General features: G+C 42.8%; 1 protein-coding gene across 1 annotated transcript in view; it reads right to left on the bottom strand.

The window, feature by feature from the left end:
- The window catches only part of LPCAT1 (lysophosphatidylcholine acyltransferase 1), a 156,917-nt gene that overhangs the window by 17,673 nt on the left and 123,785 nt on the right, over nt 1-15,459 (bottom strand). Inside the window, exon 11 of the mRNA XM_034759513.1 lies at nt 7,614-7,752. Within this exon, the coding sequence (XP_034615404.1) occupies nt 7,614-7,752 (139 nt within the window). The remainder of the gene's footprint in view (nt 1-7,613; nt 7,753-15,459) is intronic.

Genomic DNA, 15,459 nt, shown 5'->3' with positions numbered 1-15,459 from the left:
TTTTATAATGACCCAACCAGTCCCAGTCAACACTGGGACTATGCATCCGAAGAAGTGAGGTTTTTACCCACGAAAGCTTATGCCCAAATAAATCTGTTAGTCTTTAAGGTGCCACCAGAGTCCTTGTTGTTTTTATAATCTATTCAAATCATGTAAACACAAACAAATAATATTAAATACATATTACATTAAGTAAGTTTGCTGCCAAGTTATAAAGAAAGTCCACTGAACTGGTAGAATTCACTGAGCACCTAGAACCAGAGTTTGCTGAAGTGTTGAATCAACTTTTGGCAGCAGTAGCCTCTTTTGCAGAGAGAACAATTTTTTCAACTGGTTCAGTTCGATGATAGTCCATTCAACGTTAAGAAACCAGTTGGGAGGTGAAAAAGCAGGAAAGCTTGTTTTCCCCTTCCAATCCACGAATAAATAAAAATAAGACTGAGAGGATGAGATCTACTAGTTCAAACATCTTGGAAGCACATGGTGACCAGAAACAATTAATTCAATTCACTAAGTATAGTTAGTGTTTCCTTTATTTAATAAAGTTAGTTTTAAATGCAAAACATGTTTTGATAAACTTTTGGATAATCTAGCACATTTAATGTAGCTTTGCTCAATTTCAAAAAAATTAAAATGCTATTTTTGAGCACTGTTAATTGAATTTGAATTTCCATTCAAATAGAGCTTGATACCAATTGCAAGTAAAAAAATAATCTAGTAAATAAATGTATCATTCACCATTTGCTAACATAAAAAGCTAAAAGTAAGAATCTGATTCTTACTTTTAGATTGCTTAAATAAATGTGTATAGATATAGTGTATCCTGATTAGCAAATAGAAGCACCAAATTTAGTGTAAAGGCTATATTTATTTGCAAATCAATGTTTTAATAGTTACTAACCAATGAGAATCAGTCTTTCCTGATGAAAATAATTGAAGTACAAATGCAAAACACGATAAAAAGGTTTTCTACTTGCTGATTAAAATCTGATTTAAATCTCTTTGATTTAAATAAATCCACACTGAATCCAAGTGATAAGGGCTTTATGCCCTTCTAGATGGGCTTCCTAAACCAGCAGTGAAGAGTCTGTAACCGTTTCTCTTCTGGTAGAGTCAGGATGACCAGGATTCCAACACAAACGGTCTTCACATTTTTCAACCTGGTGAGGGAGTCCAGCACCCACTGAGGCCAAACCTGCAGACATCAGAGGTGGAGTCTTGCAAACAGTGTCATGTATGTGCATGATGATGTGCCCAAGAAGAGCAATGCAAGACTTCATAGATAGGGGACCCACTTGCATGTCCAATTTGTAGCCCTGGGACCTAATGGAGTTAAGGACAGAAGGGTGGGTGCAGGCTGGGCATAACTCTGTGAGCCTGGGAAGGCTGCCTCCCATATACAGCACCACTTGGATTTAACCTGCAGTTTTCTTGGCTGCTCTGCTATGCCTGTAAGGGGCAGAGGAGCTGGCAGGAGATACTGCAGCAGAAACTCAGGGATGGTTAAAACCCTCTAGGGATTAACTGAGCCAGGGAGGAGGAGGAGGAATGCTGAGGAGAGAGAACACTGCTCCCCACTGCCCAAAAAATGGGGCAAAAACGTTAAAATAGAAGGAGGAAGACTGGAACCAAAAGAGGACACTACTGCCTGCTGCTGTGCAGGCAGAGAATCTGGCAGCAAGCAGAAGGGACGTGGCCAGACTAGATGGTGCCAAAAGGCTGATTCGCCTCCGTGAGTTGCTGAGGCTGGGTCTACACTACCCGCCTGAATTGGCGGGTAGAAATCGACCTCTCGGGGATCGATTTATCGCATCCCATCGGGACGCGACAATCGATCCCCGAATCGACGCTCTTACTCCACCAGCGGAGGTGGGAGTAAGCGCCGTCGACGGGAAGCCGCAGAGGTCGATTTTGCCGCCGTCCTCACAGCGGGGTAAGTCGGCTGCGATACGTCGAATTCAGCTACGCTATTCATGTAGCTGAATTTGCGTATCTTAAATCGACCCCCCCCTGTAGTGTAGATGTAGCCTAAGAGAGGAGAGCAGCCCAGATGTCCAGAACTGTGGGAGATGCTGGAATGTGGTGGGGGAGTGGGGGCAGAACACACAGAAGGTGTGACAGGGAAATAAATTAAAGAAAATAAATAAGATATAAAGAAAGGATTAACAAGCAGACTAGCTAACTAGAAGCCTAGCTAACAGACACCACAGAGCTCTCTCTTAGGCCACAGGCAGTTGAAAAGGAACTGGGGCTGTAGCAGATCCACCCTACCCTATATACCCTCTAATCAGGGCATGAGGATATACAGGACTCAGGCGTGGACCATATGGATGCTGGTACCAAAATCTCTAATCAGAGGGGTTTAGGCATGTTCACAGACCTGAAGTGGAGCACTCATAGGGACAACAACTTGAAGAAGAATACTGGTATGCCTCGATGACACAGGTGGGCTGCCACTACTGCCAGAACCTTTGTAAACACTCTCAGCACTGTGTTCAGAAGGGTAGTGTATTGGTAATGTCCAAAGCCATTGGTAAACCTTAGGAAACTCCTGTGTGCTGAGTATATGTCTATGTGAAAGTAAGCTTCTTTCCGGTCGAGACCTGTATATCAATCTCCCATCCTTGGATCTGGGATTATCAAGGATAAGGGTGATCATCCTGTATTTCAGTGTCGTTTGCAGGTGTTCGATTGCCTGATATCCAAGATAGGCCTCCAACCTCCCTTCCTTTTGGGGATCAGGAAGTACCTCGAGGTGCCTTTCCCTCTGACCTTAGGAGGCATAGGTTCTATAGCTTGCAGCTGAAGAAATTATTCCACCTCTTGTATCAGTATCCTGTCATGAGAGTGGTCTCAAATGGGACAGAGATGGCAGGTTGTAAACAGGGATGGAGAGATGGTATACCCTGTTGTGATAACTGGAACAGTGCTCTACTTATGGTATGGCTGGGATTTAGAGACCTTCCTCTTCAGAGCAATGGTACAGACACTAAGGGAATGAAATGTGGCCATAGAGTCTCTTAAAGTGTGGTCATACATCCTTCTTTTTGCTAAATAAACGGTTTCCTTCAAATGGTAAATCCTCGACTGTCATCTGCACCTCTTTTGGAAAGCCAAACAAGTGGCGCTGTGAGGAGCACCTCATCATGACTGCAGTCATCATCAAGTGAGAGGCTGTATCTGCTGTATCTAAAGCCACTTGGAGAGTGGATCTAGCCTCCAATTTCCCTCCTTCAGCTATATAGTGAACTCTTGATTACTGTCCTGAGGCAATTTGTCCATCAATTATGACAATTTATTATATTTAATAAATTCATACTTTGCTAGTTTCTAGTCTCACATTGCAAATTACCAGGTGCTTATGGCAGATGTATCATTCCTTCTACCTAATAGGCAAGGCTAAGATTATGTCACAGAGGTTGCGGAAGTTACGGAATCCTTGTTCACCTTCCTTGGTGGGTCTTCAGTGGCTCCAGTGCCTCTTGCTGACTATCTGTCTCTGGCTCCAGGCCTTTTGCGGCTCGGCTCTCTGGCTGGGTCACACAATCAAACCGAACCCCTTCCAGGATAGCAGAGCCCGACAAACCTGTCAGTCTGCCCTTATCAGTGTTTTCAGCCCTTTGGTCATGTTTCCAAGTGAGCCTTGTCTCTTTCTCAGGGCTTAAGTTAGGCTTGTCCCCCCTCTTCCTTGGGGTTTACACCACTTCACCGGTGGACAGTGGGGGAACCGAGGCCCTCTCACTATTCCATGTTCCAACCCAGGGACGTTATAAGTAGCAGTTACGCATCACTGCTGCTTCCCTGAGCCTCTTCCCACCTGGCCCCATTATCTTCACCCGTTACCTCAGTGAAGTTCTCAGGTCCTCTCTCTCCCAGCTTAGCAAATGCAGCCAGACCCAAAGACTGGTTATCCCTCAAACTCCTTTGGCTACAGAGGAGCATCATTTTTTTCCTTGGTCCCAGCCAGGAACAGAACTACTAAGTTCCCTGGAACTTCCTCTATCTGAGCTTGCTGGGCTCTTATTGAATGCTTCCGTGCAGCCTCTCTAGGCAGGCCTGAAGAGCCCACCTTTGCTGTTCCTTTCCTGGAGCAGGGTGTAGTATCATAGAATCATAGAATATCAGGGTTGGAAGGGACCTCAGGAGGTCATCTAGTCCAACCCATTGTTCATAGCAGGACCAATCGCCAACTAAATCATCCCAGCCAGGGCTTCGTCAAGCCTGACCTTAAAAACCTTTAAGGAAGGAGATTCCACCACCTTCCTAGGTAACCCATTCCAGTGCTTCACCACCCTCCTAGTGAAAAAGTTTTTTCCTAATATCCAGCCTAAACCTCCCCTACTGCAACTTGAGACCATTACTCCTTGTTCTGACATCTGGTACCACTGAGAACAGTCTAGATCCATCCTCTTTGGAACCCCCTTTCAGGTAGTTCAAAGCAGCTATCAAATCTCCCCTCACTCTTCTCTTCTGCAGACTAAACAAGCCCAGTTTCCTCACCCTCTCCTCATAAGTCATGTGCTCCAGCCCCCTAATCATTTTTGTTGCCTTCTTCTGGATTCTTTCCAATTTTTCCACATCCTTCTTGTAGTGTGGGGTCCAAAACTGGACACAGTACTCCAGATGAGGCCTCACCAATGCCGAATAAAGGGGAATGATCACGTCCCTCGATCTGCTGCCAATACCTCTACTTATACAGCCCAAAATGCCGTTAGCCTTCTTAGCAACAAGGGCACACTGTTGACTCATATCCAGCTTCTTGTCCACTGTAACCCCTAGATCCTTTTCTGCAGAACTGCTGCTTAGCCACTCGATCCCTAGTCTGTAGCAGTGCATGGGATTCTTCCGTCCTAAGCACAGGACTCTGCACTTGTCCTTGTTGAATACCATCAGATTTCTTTTGGCCCAATCCTCCAATTTGTCTAGGTCCCTCTGTATCCTATCCCTACCCTCCAGCGTATCTACCACTCCTCCCAGTTTAGTGTCATCTGCAAACTTGCTGAGGGTGCAGTACACACCATCCTCCAGATCATTAATGAAGATATTGAACAAAACCGGCCCCAGGATGGACCCTTGGGGCACTCCGCTTGATACCGGCTGCCAACTAGACATGGAGCCATTGATCACTACCCATTGAGCCTGACGATCTAGCCAGCTTTCTATCCACCTTATAGTCCATTCATCCAGCCCATACTTCTTTAACTTGCCGGCCGTGGGAGACCGTATCAAAAGCTTTGCTAAAGTCAAGGAACCATGGGGGTTCCAGAAGGGGTCTACAAAGGGTCTAGTTAGTATACCACATCACACTCTCCTCTGTAGCAATGCTGTGCCTATGAGTAAAATGTATTCAATTAATTCCCCACCTTTTCAGTGTTAACTAGATGCTTTCCAGTTGAATGATGAAATATAATTTGGGAGTTTTCTTTTTCATTATTTCATGGGTCATGGGATATTCGTATAATTGAAATGGAGGAAAAAAGAACAGGACCATCTTAGTCTGATAAATGGTTTGGCGTCCGTTTGTTTAGTAGCAAAAGTGTTAATAAAAGTCAGTGCCTATATTATATCCCTTATTATAACATCTGTTCTATAGATAGTTGTTGATTTTGTCCTCTTCCTACATTTTAACACTGTTATATTTCTATCCAAATGTGACAATTTGGGAGAATCTGTACAATTTAGGAATTGTTTGAGATTATGAACTCTGTATATGTCTATGTCAGACTGTAAATTCTATTTTGAGTGTGCATCCTCTTTGCCTTCTCTATTGGCTGATCGTTTTCATTTTTGACTGAACTTCCAGAGGCTCATGGCAAAAGAACAACCAATGAGGGTCGTTGACTTAAAGCGTTCTCCTTATTGAAATGGAATAGCTCTAAACAGACTGGCTTCCAATCAGGAGAACTAGTTTATCAGGAGAGAGGTTGCCTTCGCAGCGAAGTCACCTGATGGGACTCTGGTCACCTGCTAAGGATGACCAGGGAGTAACCTGACTAAAGGACTGGAATGTTATAAAAAAGAGCAGAAGCTGCTCTTTTTGTTCTCTGTTGTTCTTTTCTCCAGCTCAAGTGGAAGAAGCAATAGGTGCTTGATGAGACCAGGGATCCTGCCTACCTTCCTAACACGGATGGACTTCCGAGGGAAGTGTGCGCTAGGGAGGGGCATTTCATTTAGGAAATTTGTTTTGTTCTAAGTGATCTGTACTCTCTTGTGAGTAAGTAAAAGAACAATAGTGTTAGAATCTGTGCAAAACGTCTGTATCTTATATGCTTTACAGCTACCATGTGGTCCCTGGAAGAGGTAACCCAGAAGCTCCCACCTTTCAGAAGAGTTCTGGGGGAGGGAGTGTTCAAGTGATAGGGGGTGCCAGACAGTGGGTATGTGCCCTGAGATTATGCTTGTGGATCCAAGTGAAGGGCAATGGCTGGGCTCCATTCAGGCTCTGCAGGCTTAAAAACACCCAGAGACCCAGCAGCTGGATCGCATCATAACAGTCTAGTTGAGTGGCCATTTATCTTAGGGTTTTCTTTGATTACTCCTATTTAAAGGTTAAAGACGGATGACGTGAAATGAAGTCTGCTCCAGTGTCCATATTTCTGTAGCAATGCAATACATTTTAAAATGAAAACGTTCTTAAAATAAACAATTTGAAAAATTATTACAGTAAGAAATTATGTTAATTAAGAAATTAAGAAATCAGAACCGCAAAAATATGTGCAAGTCACAATCACTTCTATTTGGGAGATGCTGCTGCTCTTAGGTTTGCAGGATCCAAACCTTATCTGAATCAGTCACAGCTAGGTTGGGCTGTTTATTATTAATTATTATTATTATTTATTAATTCTTCTTCTTCATATAAGTAGTGCCTGAAGGTCCCAACAAAGATTAGGGCTTTATTATGCAATGTACATACACATAGCGAGAGATATTCCCTGCTCCAAAGACCTTACAGCCTAAATAGACAAGACAGACAAAAGATGGGAGAGGAAATGGATAGTGATTTGACCCAGGTCACAAGTAGAACCTGGAATACAACTTGAGTCCCCTGACTCCCAGTGCAGTGCTCTGTCCACGGGATTACACTGCCTGTCTGCTGCACTGTTCTCTCCAGGTTATCTTGGTTATGACTAGAGCTGAACGAATAGTTCAGAACAAATTTATTCAAAAGCTTAACCTTTTTTCCTGTTCCTGAATTGTCTACAAACAGATTGGGGGGAGGAGGGGAAGAGGGAAATTCCCGTGTCCCCAGATTTCAGATGGATGAGAATTCAAAGACAACAGAGAAGAGATACAAAAGTAAAAAATAGAGGGAGCAATGTAACACAAATAAGAGGACAAGAGGAAAATCAATCACAGAGCAGGTGTTGCCTAAGAGCTCATCCAGGACCACCTAACCTACGGTAAAGAAATAAAATAAATATTGAAACTGAAACACCTAGTTATGGCATTTGATGTTTTAGACACATGCTTCTGGCCTAAGTAACTTGGCAAAAACACTGCAAATGACATATTTTTAGCTATTATAAAACAAAAGAAAAAGAAAAAAAGTTAGCAGCTACATCCTTGATAATCCATAGTTGTGTAGAGATTTTCAAATCCATTTAATTACTCACCATATGTGATTTTCCCTTTTTCTTCTGCATCTATAGCTTTAAAAAGGTCTGTTACATTAAGCTCTGACACACCCAAGGCAGTCTTCAGAATGCAAGCTAAGTCGTTTTCTATTATGGTTCCATTTTGTGATTCATACATCTATGAAATAAGGCAGGAAGACAAATTATTGCAAAGCCAAGTACTAATTTTCAGAAGAGCAACACATCTAAAATAATTTTATATGGGTAAGATTTGTTTCTGAAAAGTCAAGTTAGTCTCAAATTGATAATGATCAAGCGAGAGCTTGTGGGTGGCCTATCCGAAATAAAGGGTAGACACAGCCAAGTCATTTATGAACCACTGTGCACTTAGTGAAAAGATTGTGATTAATCTTTCCCTGCTGGATGCTGAACTGATGATCTTTCATATATAAAGAACAACAGCTCTACCACTTGAAATAAAGGAAAATGGCTAAGAAGAACTGCCAATAATAATAATAAAATAAATAATAGTAGTAAATCTTTTCACACGTACAGTGCTTTCTATGTGAGGATCTCAGAATACTTTATAATCATTAATGAATAAAGCATTATAAAACTTTGTAAAGTAGTTGATTATCCCCATTTTACAAGAAGGGAGGTATAGACTTTGGAGCCCTGCTTGAAATGCATTGGGCCTAATTTTCAGATCTATTCTAAAGATATTAAAAATAACAAATGGGTTAGAGAAGTAGATTGGAAACTTCTTTTCAGTCTTCTATAATACAACAAAATGGGGATAACCAATGAAGCTAAAAGTTGGCAAACTTTATATGGATAAAAGGAAATACCTTGTCATACAAAAATTAGCACGTAGAACTCATTGCTGCAAGACTTCAAAGGCCAAGAGCTTAGTAGGATCAAAAAGGATTAGCCGTTTTATGGATAACAAGAGCTTGTTTCGTTTATAAGCCGACCCCCCAAAATGGATAGGTAAAAATAGCAAAAACTGTATAACCCTTTCATAAGCCGACCCTATATTTCAGGGGTTGGAAGCCGCTGGTGGGTCGGGACTTTTTTGTTTACTTGGAGCATCTGCAGGCACGGAGCCTCACAGCTCCCATTGGCTGGGAACAGCGAACTACGGCCACAGGGAACTGAGGGGCTTCATGCCTGCAGACGCTCCAGGTAAACAAAACGACAATGTATTAGATATTCAATTCAATGATTCCATTGAGTTTAAAATCATCAAATTTTGGTGTAGACCCGTTTATAAGCTGACCGCCGCTCTTTGATGTGTCACTTTTTTATCAAAAATATTCAGCTTATGACCGAGTTTATATGCCATTTACAACAGCATTCTTGCACTTTCCCCCTAAGTAATTAGTACTAGCCACTGCTGGAGACAGATTACTGCAACAGAAAAACTAGTTTGATGTAATTCCTGAGTGCTTAGAAGCCAATACTGAAGGTACGGGTCCCAAGCACGGTCAAGGGATATCATCCTGGCAGGATTTCCAGCACCCCACTCTTTCCCTAGAAACTGAAGGAGAGAGGGCCTTGGAGTCACACTAGCATGCTGCCCTTGGACTTCAATACTGAATCTCTTCCCATCTTTTGGAATTGCTGTGTCTAGCAGGTTTCAGTCTCTGGCTGGTAGGCGTCTGATAAATTTTTCAAGTCCTAAAGGAAAATATTAAAACCTTTCACTTTAAGAGATCATTCAACTAAATTATATCAGTAACACAACTGATCACACATTAATAAGTGTTAGCACATGGCTGAGGACAATTGTGCAAAGACACATACTCAGGGGTCAGTTGAAACATTTTGACAATCCCAACAAGCTGTGCAAAGATTTAAATCCTCATTTAAATTACCTAGGTTGGGAAAAATAATTAGAGTGGTGGCAGGGGGGCATGAGATTGAACATAACTAGTTTTGGCGGAAATCGGAATGAAGACAGGAACAGGTGAGTGAGAGAGGGAGGATCAGAAGGAGAAAGAGGGGAAATTATTGCCTGTATTTCTGCTTCTTTGATTACTTCATCTAGTAGGTCTCTCACTCCTGGAGTTGTATTTTCTAGAATACATCCAGCAGATCTTCCATAGCTCAAGTCTTTTGGCCTTCTAGGGCAGCAGTAACAGGGGAGTGAGAGAGCCAGGCTCCTTACAGGCTGTTGCATGTCACCCTTTCTTAGGCTATATTATGGAATTACTGGTCGCAGTTACATAGTGAAGGCAGAGTTTTGCCCTTAACACAAGGCTTCAACCACTTTGTTATTTAAAAAAACAAACAGTGTATCCTCCCCAAATCTTACTCTTTGAATACAGAATGAGAATAGAGAATTTTGTGAAAAGTTACAGTAAATTGGTTTATAAATTAAAATTAACTTTAATATGGGTCCTTTAAGAAATTTAGCACCAGGTATGAAAGCTTTTCTTTCTCCCAAATAATTTTGACAATAATGCAGAAACTGCAAAATTCCTAGAAATCTTGTGTATCAGCTACATCTGAAGCGTATTTATCTATCTATCTAGGCTGAGCCAACCCCTCAGCCCGACAGTATTAGCCTTCACACTTGAAAAGAGTTGAGAACCACATCTGTCTGAGCCAGCATAGAGCTATGAGGCTCTTCCAACCCCTTCTGCCAGAACCTATGTTACCAGAGGGATTCATGGGAAGATGTACAAGAGTGTTCCTCCACAATTAATGGAGAAGGAATTCCTTACTAGAATATTGAGGTCCACCTGACCTGGGCCTGGAGGTATCCTTGAGGGTCCTTCAACCTTTACAGTTGGGTTGGGTTATGCATCCTGATTGGCAGCGATGGGGGTCCAAAACATCGACCCACATTGGGAGGGGGCTTTGGCCAACCATGCCAATGCCTACCTTAAGGTGGTGAGATCATTCGCATGCATATTAACCTTTTCCTGTAAGTGGGGAAGAGAATTATTAACTAACAGGCTAACATATTGGGGTCCTATTGCTTCTTCTCACATGTGGCTGAGCCATGCAGCACCCATTCACAGATGAAACTGAGGCAAGGATTAATTTGCTTTTTCCTTTAGGTTAGATAAAATTACTACCCCAGCCTCCTCTGGGGGCTGGTTGTGTTCCAACAGGGCTACTGTTTCTTTAAAGGACTTTTGCCCTGTCCTATACTCTGGGGGTAAAGTACTCCACAATGCTTGGTCAACAGCGAGCTGTAAGATTTTAATGCAATCATCTTCAGGCAGCATAAACACTTAACCTGTCTCCTCCACACAGCAATGGAAGAATTTTCACTGGGCCAAGTTGTTTGGCCACCAAATCTAATGTTTAATGTCTGTGACCACTGCAGTGGGGCATGAGGTGTCAGGAGAATTGCTATCTCAGAGTGCTCCTCAAAATATAATTCCTGGAGGTGCAAGTATTGGTGGAATAATCCCAACTAAGCACAAACTCTTCATTGACAGCATCCCCATAGCAGTGAAGGGCAACTCCAATTCAGTGATAGGGTGAGGCTGACGTGGGTACAAAGGGTACAGTTTGGGTAAACACAATAGATGGGGGAAAAGCTTGTGAGGTCTGGGTGTAGGTATTGGCTATGACTGAGTTGCCAGTATCCTTTGCAGGACAGGTGGCTGCAGGTGACCACCCTCCTTGGTGAGTCCTGAAGAGGCTGCATTCTCCTGAGCTGGATGGCCCTAACTCAAGAGATGAGGATAATGCTCCTAGCTTTGTCCTGCCCTGTGGCAATAGGGAGGGAACATTTCTTTTTTATTGGTTTTAGTCAAGAAATCCCAGCCTCTCTTGCAGTGGATGCCTGTGACACTGCATCTTTTAATCCCATGACAAAATTGGTTATGGGGGGGGGGGGGATATCAATTGGTCCCCCCTTTACTTTACTTGGTTGAAAGTATATGCTGCTCTTTAGTCTGTGTCTCTGCCCCCGAACTGAGCTCCAGCTCCTGTCAATCTCCTGACTCCCCTCAGAACTTCCCTCTTAGCTAGCAGTCTCCACCTCCAAAAGAACAAGTTGGGTTCACTTAATTCCTCCTCCACTTCTGCTGTACTTGGGCCCCCCTGTTCTGTTTGCAAGTGACCTATCACTTCAAAATAATCAACTTCCTCATTTAACTTCCCCTACTGCAGGGGAAGTTCTCTGCTCTGTAACTGGTAGCCTTCCAGTGACCTTGAGCAAGCAGAAGCCTTAGTCTGCCAACAATGCGCTCCGTCCCAAACATCCTATGTTTGAGTCTGACTTCATTCTAATCTTTTCTCCATTTCCTGTCTCTCAGTAAAGAGTCAGCTATTCCCCTGTAGAGGAATGCAGCTGGTCTTTTAACTGCTGAGTAACTTTTCTCTCTTCCTCAAGAGTCTGTGATGTCTGGCTAAGCTGATACACCCTCCTTTTTAACTTAAGTGCCAACACGTTACATGCCACAAACATACATTAAATCAGTATCCCTTTCAATTCTCTAGCCTGCCTTCCCTTCCTTTTGCCTGTTTCAACCTCAGACACCTGACAACACCCCATGTCTCTAACACCTTGTTGAGGGTGACCATCACTAGGTCTCCAGAAGTCTCAGCTGACTCCCTTTCCTATTCCCTAGCTAATAAGCTTTATCTTACTTGCTGAATTCTAAGTCTGCACAATATTTAGCACATAATGTGGACATCCCTTAAAAAATGATAAGCCTCTTACCAAGTTAAGCGGTTATAACATTTACTCAACTCTGAACAGTCCCAAAAGCTAAACTGGCTCCATGCCTAGTAGAAGGTACGCAAGTCCAGAATTAACCTATAGAAGGATGGGGGTTACTTCCCTCTCTTCCCTTGTTGGCTACCGTGCTCTAGCAGCTCAAGAGGCATTTACCCTGCTTGGGCCCACCGGGCACTGTGGCTGCTAGGGGTAAACTGGCACAGTCTTTCCACAATGTATGGCTCAGGGCTGCAGTCTGGAGGAGCTGTGGGACTTTTGTTAAACTCTGCCAGTCTACTCACACATCTGGACAGGTGCCAAATTGCTGCGGCCTATTGGCAGCTAAAATAAAATCAGCTCCCTTGCCATCTCAAAGTGTGGGTCACCAGGCTCTGATGCTACTGCTTATTCAACTTTAGGTACCTTTACTTAGTTTCACAACACAACGCAACTTACAAAGCCACCTTAACACATGTATAAAGCTTCAAACAGCATGAAATCCCCCCCACTCTTACTGATTATATTCATTTAAAAAATTTCCACTTAGTCACTGATTAAAATTTGAGGGTTTTAAAAGGTTCTAGTCCCAGAATCAGGCACAACAGAATTAAGTTCTATATCTGGTTGGAAACCCTGACGTACACAGCAGCAATACTCATACTGAGGGCAGAGCAAAATTTAAAAACAACATTTAGGCCTGGTCCACACTAACCCCTCACTTCAAACTAAGGTACGCAAATTCAGCTACGTTAATAACGTAGCTGAATTCGAAGTACCTTAGTTCGAACTTACCGCGGGTCCAGACACGGCAGGCAGGCAGGCTCCCCCGTCGATGCTGCATACTCCTCTCGCCGAGCTGGAGTACCGGCGTCGATGGCGAGCACTTCTGGGATTGATTTATCGCGTCTAGACAAGACGTGATAAATCGATCCCAGAAGATTGACTGCTTACTGCCGGACCCGGAGGTAAGTGTAGACCTACCCCAAGAAGCATAATGAGTAAAAACCCAAATGCTTCAACCCAAATGAAGGCATTTACCCTGCTTGGGCCCACCGGGCACTGTGGCTGTGCAGTATGAATGGTGTCCTGCACCATCCCTTACATATAGTCACAAGGAGACCTAGTAGTGGGAGACAGGTTGTGTTCCATGATGGTTTAACTCTGCCTCTGGCATGTCAAACAAGTCTGATGGTCAAGATTTACAAACTTACATGGTCATTTGGCCTATTATAGGGCTTGTGACTGCCATGAATATTCATATAAACACCTGGCCTCCTTTGTCCATAACTGACTTACCCTAATAACGTTGGGGTGTCCTTATTCTATAGGTTAGTATATTAGTGATTTCAACTCATCGTATATGTCAATTTGTTGACAAGGCAAATTTGTGGTTACACACCTGCTGATGTTCCTATCCTAAAATGTCGAAAAGCTGGTATTAGTTCATATTCCTGCAGTTACCTGGTATCATTTTATACAAAAATTCCCATAACGTAATATTTCCAGTTCCCCAGTAACTCAGGGTCTCTATTGGGTAACTCACTTATGCTAAAGCTCATAGACCTCAAAGCCTTATGCTAACTTCTCAAGATAGATTACAGGATATAGGCCTATAGGTTTCTCATGTTACAGCTACATAAAATACCTTTAAGCTAGCTCTGTGGGCTACAGGTCTTTTCTCAGCACTAGAAGTAGAGCACTGGAAGTTTCTCATTCAGTCTGGTGTCAGACAGACACTTGCAGTTTGCCCCACCAGAGGAAATTCTGATCTGCCACACTCTAATCTGTGCATTACTTACGAGGAACTATAATGGAGTCACTCAGTGTCTGAGATTGTGTTCTCGTTCTCTGCCAAGTGCATGCCAACTAGGAAAGACTTGTGGGACAGAGTCCACTCATGCAGCTGCAGGAGTTTCTCACATAGGGGTCTGACTGCTACGTCCCTTCTTATAAAACATGGTGGCCTAATTGTCCTTTGACTCAGGACCTTTCAGAGACCTGGTATCTTAAAAGTCCTCAGAATGTACAGGACAGCCTCATCTTCAGAACTACTATGTGCAGCAGCTACTCTTGGAAAGACCATTCCCCCTGAATGTGAAGCCTTTCTGCGTGATCTCATCAGACCAGACACATCCATAGTCACCACAATATAGACCAGAAGTTTTTTGGAAATCTAATCCTAGTGGTAGATTGTCCCTGATTGCTACGAGACCTGAGAAACCTTGAGACTTATTAGGATGCAACATGAAGAATCTCTGATACTTGATTCCATTTGAATCCCAAAAGGTCCACTGAAACCATCCCATTTGGAAATGTATCATGGGAACAAAGAAGTCAGCCCTGTTATGGTCAGCAGTCCCAACATTCATAGCATGGCCTAAGCTGTCACCTCCTGTCTCTTGTTTATTCTTTCTACCAGAATGGAGATATCTTGGATTCTGTGCCAGGGCAGGAAAGATTACAGTTTTGAGTACAACGCTCTACTAGACATACCTAATGTCTAATAGGAATAAATTAGGACTTTGGGAAGTTTATTATGAAACCTAATGACTTCAGCACCTTGATGGTGACATAACTGATCTTTTTAATCTCTCCCAAATGCTGCCCTTCAATCATCTGAGTAAGGAAACGTGGATTTACAGCCTTGACAACTAGGATATGAGTGCTTCCTAGTACTTCATGAAAACAAAACATTAGACAAAAAGGAAAAAAACAAAAATTGACAATCTGAAATGCTTGCCAAGCACTGGAAGTCTATTTGCATGTGTGTGCCTGAAAGTCCAAAGTCCACATTGACTTTCTTAAAAATAAATAAATAAATAACTTAAAAAAAAATGGTGCTGGCTCCTAAAATGATTGTCTTGACTTTTTAATTTTTTCTACATACTAGTTCAGTTCCCCAATATCTAAAATTGGCCAGTGCCTTCCTGCCTTTTTGACTTTCAGGAAGTAACTAGATTAAGGCCCCTTATTTCTTTTGCACAATGTCATAGGCCTGATGGCTGTCTTTACTAGGAAGGATTTATTTCCTGCAACATCACTTCCTGATATTGAGGTATCTAAGAGAATTGCAGGGCTGGGGAGAACTGGAGAGTTGTTTTCATTTTTAAAAAATCTGAATGTATTGTCCAACTGACCAGTGCTCAGGACCCATGTTTCAGTGATGATTGGCAGAGAGTGAGGGAATCACTGGGGCTAAAA

Source organism: Trachemys scripta, chromosome 2 (genome assembly GCF_013100865.1).
Source record: "Trachemys scripta elegans isolate TJP31775 chromosome 2, CAS_Tse_1.0, whole genome shotgun sequence".
NCBI classification, from domain to species: Eukaryota; Metazoa; Chordata; order Testudines; family Emydidae; genus Trachemys; species Trachemys scripta.
This window is presented reverse-complemented; position numbering and strand designations above follow the sequence as displayed.